The sequence below is a fragment of the Myotis brandtii genome, unplaced genomic scaffold, assembly GCF_000412655.1.
Source record: "Myotis brandtii unplaced genomic scaffold, ASM41265v1 scaffold231, whole genome shotgun sequence".
NCBI classification, from domain to species: domain Eukaryota; kingdom Metazoa; phylum Chordata; class Mammalia; order Chiroptera; family Vespertilionidae; genus Myotis; species Myotis brandtii.
Genome location: NW_005358689.1, coordinates 1,370,443 through 1,384,580, shown reverse-complemented (window position 1 = coordinate 1,384,580; position 14,138 = coordinate 1,370,443). Strand labels below are relative to the sequence as shown.

The 14,138-nt window shown below is 47.3% G+C and overlaps 1 protein-coding gene across 2 annotated transcripts in view; it reads right to left on the bottom strand.

Moving 5' to 3' along the window:
* Positions 1 to 14,138, bottom strand: part of CNIH3 (cornichon family AMPA receptor auxiliary protein 3) — a 124,837-nt gene that overhangs the window by 64,710 nt on the left and 45,989 nt on the right. The window contains exon 4 of one of the 2 annotated variants that reach the window (XM_014539956.1): positions 725 to 3,665. In XM_014539956.1, coding sequence (XP_014395442.1) covers positions 3,649 to 3,665 — 17 coding nt within the window. In that variant the 3' untranslated portion in view covers positions 725 to 3,648. Of the gene's footprint in view, positions 3,666 to 13,687; positions 14,070 to 14,138 lie in introns of those variants that run through there. The other variant, XM_014539953.1, reaches the window with a different exon arrangement.

Below are 14,138 nucleotides of genomic sequence, written 5' to 3'. Positions count from 1 at the left end.
CCATTACCCTACCCGTGGCTAGAATGCACACACACACATACATACATACACACACACAGTATGTATCCCTATCTAAAATGTCTCAATGTATCATTGTCCTTCTGCCAACCCACTCATAACAGTCTTCCCTTCTCACTGACATATACCTCTTCACTTTTTAATCATCTCTCTTTCTCCTTTAACAGCAATACAAGTCATCTGTAACCCCTAAAAATCAACATTCCACCCCTTCTGTGAAGTCACCACCCCTAAAGATTAAGAAATATGCTGTCACCCAGACCAATCAATGCTATCACCCCATTTCCAATCACAAGTAAGTTAATTTCGTAATATAATGAAGCATTTTTATCTCTTTTTTAAAAAGACGAAAGAGGTGGAACACAGAAGGTATTATTAATAGAAACATCCTTTGCAGCAAACCTGTTTGCTAACACCCCAACTGCACAGAATCAAGCTGCCTCTGCCTTTGCTCCTGTCAGGTAAGGGCTCCCTTCTCCTCACCTGCCTGGCGGTTGGAATTGCCAGCAAAGATGGCACCGTGACTCATACTGGCAAGAGACGAAGGATGGTTCATTTTACCAAGGTACTTTCGGTGCCACCTTGCAAAGTGTTTCAGTACTCTGATAATTAATGGGGAAGCTGGCAGGCACTTTTTCATTCAAAGACACTTATTTCTTAAATAAAACGACATGCAAATGTTAACATTTATTAATTACTTGACTAGCTCACAGCAGGATAATTAACTGACTTCAAACGCTGAAAAGGAGACTGCCATCTTTCAGAAGCTGCAGCACTGGGTCCAAATGAGAGTGTGAAGCAGGAAAAGTTGTCTCTTCAAAGCATCCTTTCACAGAATCCTCCCCACATCTCACCCCCATGGCTGCTTACACAGTGGGCTGTACTCAGTCTTCCCGAACCCTTACACACCAGAGGCTCATGAAGGGGGAGGTGTGGTGGGAGTAGCTTGCTGGGGGGAGGGAGAGCATTTTACCGCATGTTTAGAACTGCCAGCACGCGGTGATGATAAAAAGCAGGCCAACTTTTAGTTACTGTCTTTCAGTTCTCTACAGAGACACACCCTCTTACTGCCGGCTAGCACTGACGTGACCAATGAAAGCGGATGGCTGATATCAAGTGGCCAAGTCATTCCGCCTAATTGGTCGCTGAGTGCCTCTTTGTAATGGATGCTGTGAGCAGAATGGGCCAGCCTGCATTTATTACCTGGCTTCCATTTGCTCCCCCAGTCTTACAGAGAGCCCTGGTAACACTTTAGGTCCCAAAGAATCAATTGCAACTCCGACTGTGTACTGAGCTTGCATTGAAATGTTAGAACATGTCCTCCCCCCAGTAAACAGTTAGTGACTCACGTAAATGGCAATAGGTCGCTTTGGGGGAGGAGTGGGGAAGGACCCGGGGTGCTGCGGGGTCCTTCGATGGCAGAGACCACGGCAACCTGGCCTCCTCCATCAGTTTTGGGTCTGAACACTGGCTCCTATCTGGGAAGCAAGCAAAAGATTCTGACTTTTTCAACTGTGACAGGGGGCCCCGGCCTCCGGGTCACCCACCCTGGATTGCTTTGGTTGTGTATATTGATCAACATCCGTGGCACCCGTCTGTCTCGCCCCTAGGGATCTTGCCGCGTGTTCTGTAAGCCATCTGAAGTGTCTGGTCCCGTGGCTACCACTCCAACCTTGTCTCTCATTACAACAATAACCAGGCTCCGTCTTGCTTTGACAAATAAGTGCTGTCTCCTGGCCTCTGTGGTTTTGGGAGTCTACCGTCTCCACTTCTGTAAGAGAACTCAGTTCCGTGGTAGCAGCTCTGGCCTGTGGAGGAGTCACCGCTGAGCGTCTCAGCGATGCTGGCGCGCCTTCTCTTCCTACCTTAGTGCTCTGGTAGCAGTGCTCTCAGATCTGCCCACCAAAGACAGTCCTTGGTGAGTTTCCAGCTTTAGACAGTGTTTCCACTCTAGCGCGCCCACTTCCCTGAGCCTCCTGGTCCCTTCTTCCACTGTCTGCCACAGCATTTCCACTTCCACTTCCGTTAACATGACCCATCGCTTTTCCCAAGCTTCCAAGAACCGTTCTAGCAGCATATCCGCACCGTCTCCCAGCTCCTGCCAATAAGTACTCGTGTGGCTCCTTTAGGGACCAGACTTTCCTCCCTCAACTGCCGCATACTTCCCCAGCCAGGCTATGTTAGGGCCCAACCCTGTTGATAGGCCTGCTGGTACCATCGTGAAGTAAAAGGGAGTGCTGGGCTTTCACAGAGAGGGGTGGGTTACTTCTGTGGGCCCCGAGGGTCAAAGCGATCTAGAGATTCAATACTTTATCCACCCAGATGTCCCCAGTGCATATCTCAGGATGTCACTCTGCCCCACTCAAGGCCCTGACCTTGGAGTAGCAGGCCTGACAAAATTGAGAATTCGACCTCCGCAGGGACACTGCTACTCTGATCATTCAGATCTGGGCCTGGTCCTCGGCTTTATTCTGTCATCTGGCTGTAGCCTTCACACTTTGCCTTTAATTGATGATTCATTCATTTAGCCTTCATTGTCTGTCTCCAATGCCTTGATTGCTCCTGTCTACAGCCCCCCATTCCGTCTTCCTTTTTTAAATTACTCTTCCCCCCTCCTGGCCAATGCATTTGTTTCCATTGGTGTGTTCCAGTTCTCCTGGAGGAATGTTTGAGAGCTGCATCACTACAGCTCGCCAGGGGCAATCATGGTCCCCTCCATCAGCGATGGGACCTCATTGACAGTCTGATGGAGGGTGATCAGTGCAGGTGTTCAAAATAGGTTTGGTGAATGGATGGTTCATAGGATATATGGCTATTGGGATGGATGGGTGGAAGGATGGATGGACAGATGGAGTTCTACTAAATCCCACTTGGATAGCCTGAGAAATAGCTGGAAACCACCGTCATTTCCTAGCTAAGGATTTTCCTTCCAGAAGAGCACTGCGTGATCAACAAGGATAGAAAACGCAATCCTGTGGGGACTTAGTGATCAATCAGTGAAATCGCAGTTGAAATGAACAATCATTACCCAACTCTAAGATGACATCGAAACACATCTGAATTCTGATAAACTTCAGTTGGACTCAACGGTCAGTCGGAGGAACCAAAGGAGACCCTCCTTCCGATCTGAGGCCGCCCGCCCCTCCAGCCCTGGAATCCAGTGGTTCTGGGGATCTAGGTCACTTTCAGCACTGCCTCTCTTAGGATATTTCTGGAGCAATTACCAGGCAAAGCCCAAGAAAGAGAAGGGAAAGGGAGCGTGTCTTAACATCGGACACCACTGGCATTGTTTTCAGGTCAATTCAGGATTACAGGCCCCTGTGTCTTCTTCCCCGGTCATTTGTCAAGTTGCCAGAGGGGCCTGAATGTCTGCAATTGTTAGGAAATCTTGCATTTGTGGAGATCAATACCCTTTTGTTCATTCGGCCTGCAGCATGGAGACAGCCTGGCAGGTATGAACGCAGGTAGGCCCCGTGGGTCCTCATCCTTCCTCCGGCTATCAATTACCACTTGAGCAGCCCGAAGAAGTGGGAGAATGTCTATTTCTGGCTTACGATGGTCATAGGCGCTGTTGCTAAAAATACGTGCTCCATCCAGTGTCCTGCTGTGTCCTGGGTCAAATTTGCCCCATCACCACAGGGAAGAGACTGGAAAGAAGAAGGAAGGGAGAAGCCATCTTTTTTGTGATTCTAGAGGTGGCAGCAGCAGCAGCAGCAACAGGGGCAGTGACAGCAATGACTAAAGCAATAATCGTGGTGGCAGCAGCGATGGCAGGAGCGAGGGAGGGCTCCCGGGCCCCTGACCTGGCAGCCAGGTCCAGCAGCAGCCTGAGCAGACGTGGGCTCTGAGGACTCCGTGTTCCCTGGGCGCCCAGCTCGAGTGGCAGAGTGGCTCTAAAAGGACCAGGCTTTGAGTACCTCCGCCCCCTGTGTGCGCTTCCACTGTTCCAAGACCTTTGTTACCAATTTCCTGTGTCCAATTCCCTCTGTTTAAAAACACTAGAGTTGTTTTTGCTTCCCAACTACACTAATGCTCCGCTCCTAAAATAGCCCCAAGAAACTGATTCAGAGACAGAGCTCTGGACTGGCTGTCTGAGCTGACTTCACAGGGGGTGGGAGGGAATGCAGTGGGCAAGGGGCGGCCGGTGGTCCAGGGCATGCGAGGCACGTGGTCACTTCAGGTATCACTGCTGGCTGCTTGGGATAAAGTGCGCATAGAAGGCAAGGCTCGAGGAGACCAAGGGGAGGATGGAAATGACCGTGTTGACGGGGATGATGAATATAAAGGCTCTGTTTGTGCGGCTGCTTCTGAACACACTGGTGAGTTCACAGAAGAAATAAAGACAAACTCAGGGCTTTAATATCTCAGCAGATGTTGGGGTTCGAGAACCACAAAGCTTCTACCACAGCAAACGGGAATCTCTTGTCCCTCACAGCCACAGAGCCACTCGAGCTAAAAAGGCAGATGTCACGTCTGACCCTGCTGGTTGCAAAAGTTATAATGACCAGACTCAGCAGGTTTCTCATGTGACCGATGCATCTATGATCAATCAGCCAATCAAGTGACTGTTCTAGGTGTTGGGTATCGAGGTGAACAAGCCTAAGAGCACTGCCACCCTCAGCGAAGTCCCTGGGAGGAGCCACAGGAAAGGCATTCCAAGCGGTGGGAGCAGCCAGGGCCGGGCACCGACATGGACCGGGGATGGGCTTGGCTAGGAAGGGTGAGGCCGTGTCCATGGGGGCCCTGAGCCACTTGGTGGAAAAGTTTCAATGTGTGGAGAAAACAGGAAGCCATTGAAGTCTTCTTGGCTGGAGAAAGGTCTGATGAGTCCAAACAGGGGTAGCAAGTTGGATTGCAGGGGATGGTGATGGAGGGTGAGAGGTAGATACAACTTTTTTTTTTTTTTTAAAAAGGATATTGCAGTTTACAGAGAGTGAAAAGGGAACAAATCATAAAAAAACTTATCAAATTCCAAGTTGCCAATGAGAAAAAAACAGTAAATCTCCAAGCTACGAACCAGCGATCTATGAGAATCCCATAAAAGGGAAAAGCCAGTTGCACCCTGTGCTTGTGGCTTCCCTGCTTGCTTCTGTGGCAGGGCCTGCCTTTCAGGAGGCAGCAGCATGGCCCGTGACCAACAGGGAAACCTACATCCAATGAATAGCTGCTTCTTCTTTAAAGGGAATTGGGCATTTTGGCTGGCTCAGCTCAATTTTTTCCATGCCGGAAACTTATTTCTCATAGGCACATACACCACTCTCCCTCTTTCCTCTCATGGAACTTCTGCTCAATTACCCCTGGAAAATGTCCCTCCTTTTTGGCTCCTTTTTCTTCCATTTGTGAGCCAAAGAAAAACGACCCTAATGATGAATGATAGGTTTAAAGTGGTGCCAGGGATACATCCATATGAAGAGGAAAAAAAAAGGTCCTACATTTGGAGGGGAGAGTCAATGTCGTAAAGAACCAATAGCATCAAATGTAAAGGCCTGGGGAAAGGCCCAAATTTCCCTTCATCCTCTTCGCTACAGTACCAATCTATATTTTTATTTTCCTTTCATTAAATCTGTTTTCTACAGGCATTATCGTTTAGCAAAAATGAAAACCTTTCTTGATCAAAGTTCTGGGATGAGAGATTCAATTACTTACATGAATGCTAATATTGCAGTGGAAATGCTTTCTTACTAATTTTTCTTGCAAAGATACAATATGGCATCAATATTACGAGTTTAAGTGGCTTTAGTGGGCAGCCTGGGTACCTAATTGCATTTATAATGGCATTTTTATGAGAAAATGCATTATATCTTTAAACAAACAGACTTTCAAGCTGAATTCTGGAGGTCTCATATTTGAAAGTTGAACACTGCTTAATTCAATAAAACATTCCGATGAGAAATACAAAGTTATGTAATTATTTTAAATATAGTCTTGCAAAATTCAACATGCATGTTTAATGCATGTGACTTTCATTTCTCACTATTTAATTGGTTTTGGGAAGCAGCCAGTCCTTTATTTGTTGTCTTCAACTGTCATTATGAATTCTGCTAGCTCACCGAGTGATAAAAAGATGAGCTGGAGTTATGAGTTATGTATGGTGCATGAGCTTCCTAAATATATTTATTAATGCTCCTTAAATTATCCTCAGAGCTGGGTGCCTCTCTCAATTTAGAGCATCCTCTCACTTGGCTGAGCAGCACGATCTCACTTTTATTGTTCATATAGCCAGATGCAGCTGCATTTATTTACATTTTTTAAATGAATGAAGTGCCTAACTTGTTGACATACTGGAGAGTCTAAAAATTCCCATTTCAAGTCATCCTCACAACCACATCCGCATGGGTGGCAGTTGAATTAGCCCCACTTTGTAGCGGAGTTGGTTTTCAAGAGAAATGGAGTGAAAATGAAGGGTTTCAGAAAGCCTTGCTATTGGGTGACACGGAAGAAACTATTTTGGTTACATTTCAAGTTCCCCAACTGAAATATCAAGTCAAGGCCATGAGACAAAACCTCAGGAGCAGAACGGAATGAGGGTGCAGCTGCACTTCCTGTCAGACGTCCTGCCCCCCCTGCATCAGCCACTTCTCCAGTAACTAGATTATCTTCCTCTGAACTTCTGACTTTGGTGAAGAATAGATCAGAAATTCTGAAGTGATGATACAAACGTCAAGGCCAGCCTCTCAATGCGCCCCACTGTATGATCTGAATAGTATTCATTCACTCACTAACATACATCGGGAACCCACTGTGTGTGGAGCCCTGCGTGATGGGGCCACAGGGATACAGACGTGAATTAAACTCAGAGGATACAGAGGTGAATAAAATTCAGTGGCTGCCCTTGAGAAGCTCGTGGTCTGGAGGGCAAGCAATTAGCTAGAGTATAAAGCAAAGTGGCAAGATGGACTATAGCAGAGGAGTAAGCAGAAGAGTGTGGAAAGGTAAAGTGGGGGGTGGTTAATTCCCCCCACTAGGAGGCTCAGGGAAAGCTACACCCAGAGGTGGATTTCAAGGGAAGGGAGGAAGATTCCACAGACAGTACAAGTGAAAACACAGAGGTCTGAAGGCAAGTTCAGGGAAGGTTGAGGAGTGCAGTGTGACAAGGACGGGTGCAGACACAGGCACGATGGGCGATAAAGCCAGAAAGGTAGGCTGGGGCTAAATCTAGACGGTCTTAAAGCCACAACCAGGAATTGAACCAAACACTTTTGGGGCAAGAAGGAGCCGCTGAAGATTTTAAGGGGGTAAAACTATCTCACCTGTTATAGGGCGATAACTCATGTAAGAATACAGAAAATGGGCTAGAAATATGTTAGGTCAAATCTACTGAAACAGTCCAGAGGAGCATTAGTAAGTACCTAATTAGAGTAGAACCCATGGATTGGGAAGGAAGTTCAAAGGAAGATGGGGGGGGGGGGCTTGGCAACTGATTGTTTGGGTGCCAAGAGAATCTGGAATCTAGAGAGAATGGAAAACAAGCAATGGAAGATGACTGAGGTTTCCAGCCCAGTGACAACGAGGGTCGAAGTCCCAATAGCCATGACAGGTCAATATGGCAAGAGAAGACTATAGTGGAAAGCGAGGGGTCGGATTAAATGCGATCCGTTGCGGTGACTGCTGAGAGATGCACGTGATGATGTCCAGGAGACCCCTGGAAGTCTGTGCTCGCCACAAGAAATTCAGCAGTGGGTATAGGTAGGACCCCCAGGAGGGGAACCTGAGCCAGAAGAGAAAAGAGAGGGAGATGAAACCTGGAGGAAAGCTCCAGGTGGAGAGTTGAGCAGAGAAGGAACCAGAAAGCCTCAGAGGTGAGAAGAGCCAGATGAGCGTTCTGGGAGCTGAAGGAAGGAAGCCTGGGGAGACTGGGATTGGGAAACTCGCCCAATTGGAAGCCATTTGAGATGCTACTTGCTGTTGCTATGGCCACAGCAGACAAACGAGTCAGGGTCTCTCCTTAGGAATGGGAGGCCGGCCCCTGGCTCTCCTCCATATACTTGTCCCCAAGAGACTCAGACGCACCTCCTCTTGGTGGGCAGTTACAATACCAAAAACTACCGCCTCCAGGAGACCCCTGTGGGGTGAACTAAGCAGAGAACAAATCCAGGAGTTTGGCAAAGCTGAAGTGGCAAACTTTTCCCTCTCAGTTCATGTGTCTGATTTCTTTTCTTAGGCCCTACTTTTATTACCTGGGTCCTCTACCTTTCGTTGAAGAAATAAAGTCCCTTTCGCCTGTTATGGGTGGAACTGGCAATGCGTTGCCACACAATCCATCGGGTTGGCTGACACTGTGCAGGCATCTCCCTGTGGGCCATGCTACGTCGCTGCTATTGGAACTGTCGCTACACACTTTATATGTGTTCTGCACCCTGCTTTCCAGCTAAAGAGCATTTGTCCAAGTTTGATTCATTTGCTTCTCACCAAACCCTGGAAGAAGCTACTATTTTGCTCCCCCTGATTCTCACACTCAGAAGTTCCTTGCACTGATCTCTCTCTTGGGGTTTGATGCAGCTCATCTTCCCAAGTCTTGCTCCAGCTCACACTCTCCATCAACTGGAAGCGGACTCACCTCCGCGTTTCCTTCGCGCATGGGACTTGCCTCATCCCTAAGCCAGTGTTTTCCTTTTGGCAACTCTGGCCTCCGATTTAACAAGACCCCCACTGTCTGTCCCACTCCTCTCCCTCCATCTCTGCCCATCATCCTCGAGAATTAAAATAATCTCTATAGGACTTGGCATGAAGACACAGCCGTTTCCCACAATAAATAAACAAAAAGGTGCCACCAACATGCACATAGGCTTGAAAGGGGAACTTTCATGCGAGGCACAGCCTTGGATAGGCAAACCAAAGTTGCAGACGGGTAGTGGGCTGCTGACAGCTAGCTTCCTGCCCCGCCTGGCATTATCGGTACACATTCCCTACACCCACCCCCTTTCTGGGAACCTTACTCTCCACCCTTCCTTGTTCCCCAAGAAAAACAACCTTCATAGCGTCCACAGACTCTCTTGTCCTCCAACTACTGGCTGGGTGGAGCTAATAGGAATCAAAGGGTAGGAGAACAATGCCCCGGGCTTCCTCCCTGCTATGCTGAAGGGGACAGTCATGTGCCTCTACAGATCCTGGTAGGTAGCCATCTCCGACAGCCACTGCCCTCCCTGCCTCCTTCGGGCCTAAGAGCGGTCATGGCACCTTCTATTATAGCCCCACTTGGCAGTAGGCATCCCTCACCATCCCCACGAGTTCCCTTACGCCCGTCCCCTCACCTCTCCTCAGTACCTTGGTGGTGGCCGGCCAGACCAGGCCCCTGTCCGGAGCATGCAGTGCTCAGCAGCTCCCCTGCACCCCGTGATGCCACCAACAACTGCGAGTACCTTACGAATAATTAGTTCGCTAAGTTAACCCGGGAGTACGAGGACATAAGAACACGCAGGACAAGTGAACCTGATGAAAGGAACAGTGTGTCTGTCTCCTGGGGCTGCCGTAATGAAGTACTACAGACTGGGGGCTTAAACCAACAGAAATTTATCCCCTCACAGGTCTGCCAGAAGTCTGAAATCAGGTGTCAGCAGGGCCATGCTTCCTCTACAAGCCGTAGGGGAGACTCCTTCCTTGCCTCTTCTAGCTTCTGGCACTTTCTGGCAATCCTTGGCTTCTTTGGCTTGAGCTACAACACTTCCATCTCTGTCTCTGCTCTCACGTGGCCTCCTCCCCATGTGTCTCTGTTCTCACGTGGCCTTCTCACCATCTCTGCTGTCACGTGAGCTCCTCCCCAGGTGTCTCTGCCCTCACGTGGCCTCCTCCCCATGTGTCTCTGCCCTCACATGGCCTCCTCCCCAGGTGTCTCTGCCCTCACGTGGCCTCCTCCCCAGGTGTCTCTGCCCTCATGTGGCCTCCTCCCCGTGTGTCTCTGCCCTCACATGCCCTCCTCCCTGTGTGTCTCTGCCCTCACGTGGCCTCCTCCCCATGTCTCTGCCCCACGTGGCCTCCTCCCCATGTCTCTGCCCCACGTGGCCTCCTCCCCGTGTGTCTCTGCCCCATGTGGCCTCCTCCCCATGTCTCTGCCTTCACATGGTGTTCTCTTGGTGTCTATGTTCAAACTGCCCTCTTCTTATCAGGACACTAGTCATACTGGATAATTATGGCCCAGCCTAATGGTTTCATCTTGACTTCATTTACAAAGATCCTATTTCCAAAAAAAAAAAAGGTCCCATTCCGAGGTGCTGGCGTTTAGGATTGCAACGTATCTTCTGGAGGAGCACAATTCCACTCCTAACAGATGGGTTTGGAAGCACAGGCTGCTAGGTATTCATGAATGCCTGTTTCCAAAGAGGCTGAATCCGCAAAGCCCGCTGCCTGCCGCTGACTCCCATCTGCCAGCACAGCACCTGTGCCCACCATTGAGGGACCGATATGGGGGACTCGGGAAGAAACCAGCCTCTGACTTGTTTATTACAGATTCGGTGCTACTGATGAGCCAAATATCAGCCCCTCTAATGAAGCTGCGAAAAGGCGAGAGATGTAATGTAATGGGTCCTACTTCTGGAAGACTTGGGAAGCAGGTGGAGGGCGCTGTCTGTGGTGCTGATATGTAATCATGGAGGCTCCACTTAGACTCCGTTGTTGTAGAAAATGACCGCACCTTCACAGTGGTCTCCCCACTGGCTTTTCCCATGTTTGCTTTCCCATGTTTGCTTACTGCTACTTTCAAATACTTTAATCCGAGAAAAATAACCTCCATTTTGAGACTACAGACTTGCTACTTAGGTTTCCAAGCTGGCAAATGCTATTTTTAACGATCTTTTTTTTTTTTTTAATAGAATCAAGGGACAAAAATCCGGTTACACCTTTAGAAAGACTGAAGATCTAAAATTCTTAAATCTCAAACTATAACTCTCTAGTCCAGTGATGGCGAACCTATAACACGCGTGTCAGAGGTGACACGCGAACTCATTTTTTTGGTTGATTTTTCTTTGTTAAATGGCATTTAAATATATAAAATAAATATCAAAAATATTAATCTTTGTTTTACTATGGTTGCAAATATCAAAAAATTTCTATATGTGACACGCTACCAAAGTTAGGGTTTTTCAAAATGCTGGCACGCCGAGCTCAAAAGGTTCGCCATCACTGCTAGTCCCTGGCCCTATTAGATCAACCCAGCATTTCAATTAAGAAGCTTTACCACCCAAGGTAAACCATTGTCCTAACTCTTCCACCTGGCATTTAAGACCCTTTAAATCTTACTTAACCATGTGCACACCTTATATCGTACAGGTCATCCATTTTATTTATTCATTCAATAAATAGTAACTAATCATCTGTTATTTGCTTAGCAGATGCTATGGGCTGAACTGTGTCAAAAAAAAATATGTTGAAGGTCTAACTGCATCAGCACCTGTAAGGTACCTGGTACCTGTGAATGTGATTAGGAAACAGGATCTTGGTAGATGTAATGGAGTTAAGATGAAGCCACACTGACTTAGGGTGGGCCCTAATCCAATATGGCTGGGGTCCTTTTAAAAGGAGAAGAGCCATTGAGACAGACACAACAAGGACAACACATGTGATGACAACGAGGCAAAGATTGATGTGATGCAACTGCACAGTGAGGAATGCCGAGGATTGCTGGCAACACCAAACGTTAAGAGAAAGGCATGGGACAGACTCCCCTCTGGAGCCTTCAGAAAGGGCATGGCCCTGTCGACACCTTGACTTTGGACTTCTGGTCTCCAGACTGTGAGAATAAATTTCTGTTGTCGTAAGCTACCCAGTTTGTGGCAATTTGTTACAGCAGCCACAGGAAACTAATACAGCAGGTAAACCCCTAAGTTTAGCCAGCTTGGTCCCCCATGCCCTCTCTAATGCTCTAGTCTCTATCCAACTCTGTTGACTTTGCAAGAACATTCCCTCTATTTGGAAAGTCCTCTTTTCTACTCTCCACTTCTACAAGTCACTGTAGTCCAAGCTTTTCTCAAACCTAACTCAGGCGCCCAGCAATGCCGGCACACAGCCGGTGCTCAGCAGTGCCAAGCTGGCTTCCCTCTGTGGGACCCCCGGTAAACTGTGGCTGAAATAGTCTTGGCTCCTATACCTCCATCAGCATATAGAAATGTAGGATTATCTCTCTAATCCCTCATTGTGCCCATCACGCCTGGGAGGACATGAAGGTAGAGTCCATTACCAGAAGTTTTCTTTTTCACCAGGTTAGGCATAACTAGAGTTCAGTGGTTCTTTATTTTCACCATGGAGTCCACACAGACAACTCTTCAGATGGGCACTGGAAAATCACCCCTCCTCTCTGCCTCCCTACCTTTTCGGCCCGTAGTTCCCTCTGTCCTGTCCCAGCAAGTCTCCACCCAGTAGGGTCCGAGCTTCACCTTGGAGGGCAGCATAAGTTCATTGAGGTTCGGTGTGAGTTTGGAAGAGGCACTTCTGATGATTCAGAGTGGCACATCTTCAAGAAAATGCTTTCTTCTTGATAATGGTGACCACTGGATAGCACCCTTGCCTCACATCACAACCCTGGGCCTGATAAGATGGAATAATATAAATATGCATCCTTCCACCACACATCCCTCAATTTCTTCCTTCTGCCACCCTTTCTTTTGCATACATACTTTCGTGCAAATATACTGAGAAATAAATATGCCAGCAGGGTGACACAGATTGATGTGTCAAAGTGGAAAGACTCCATTTCTCTGTGCCAATAAATGATTGGCTCCCAGTGCAACACAAGCAGAGGAAGAACAAAGCTGAACAGTTGTTCTGAACTAAAACAAGCTGGTGATCAATATTCATGAGGCCCTGTGACAAATCAGACTCGCCCCGCTCTCCCATTTCAGGTGGGAGCAGCAAGAACTGCCTGGAGATGTTTCCCTGGAAGACTGCCCCCTGCAGTGTCCAGCGCTCTCCCTCTGAGCTACACTCACACCATGAAGTCAGTGACGTCAGCGGTCTGTCTTCCTTAGGCATGTGGGCACGGGCTCTTGGGAAGACAGCAAAGAACTTCAAAATTCCCCGCACTTAACTCTCAATCCCACCACTAGCTTCCTGGGTGGCCATACACAAGGTGGGTAGTCTCTAAAATGCGGGATATTTGTGACATGGCCCATCTGGGCCATTATCAAATACATTTTACCATTTATCAATTTCAGTTCATTCATTTTTTAAAACAATTTTTGTCTTTATATTATGACCATAAAACATATAGTCATGTAGAAAATAATACATAATCATTTATAGAACATTTGGAAATACAAAAGAAGAAACCCAAACCACTTATAATCCCATAGCCTAAAAGTTAACCGCTATTAACATAGGGCAGGGGTCCTCAAACTACGGCCCGCAGGCCACATGCAAATACAAATATTGTATTTGTTCCCGTTTTGTTTTTTTACTTCAAAATAAGATAATGTGCAGTGTGCATAGGAATTTGTTCATAGTTTTTTTTTAAATTATAGTCCGGCCCTCCAACGGTCTGAGAGACAGTGAACTGGCCCCCTGTTTAAAAAGTTTGAGGACCCCTGACATAGGGCATTTCCCTGCTGTGTGTGTGTGTGTGTGTGTGTGTGTGTGTGTGTGTGCGCGCGCGCATGTCAGGAGAGATATAGATGATAAAGATATAGATGGAGATATACAGATTTAGATATAGATATAGATATAGATAAATGTATACATGTGCTTGTGTTTATGTATACATATATACATACATATAATTTTTTATAAACTCTCTGTACTGTAACCTGTTTTTATTGCCTAACATTACATCAAGGTCCATTTTCTATGACTTTTTAGAAACCACATTGTATGAAATTCCATCTAACATCCATCATAGGCTTTTAGTAAAGCATGTTGTGCTATAAATACAGTGGAGCTGCTGGTAACAAAATGTTCATCAAACAGAACCTGCTATCAACACCTGTTTTCCAGTACCAGCCCTTCTTTTACTCAGCATCAGTCCCTATTTTAGGCTGTGTTGCCTTAGTGACAACCATGAGGCCAAGTTCACAATTTCATCCAACAGCCATCTCACTGGTGCTTTAGTGGAATGAAGGTCGGGTCTCCTGCAGGAAGAAACAGTACTTTCTCTCTTTCTCATCAAGATTAAAAAATTATCTTAGGGGCTCCCAGGA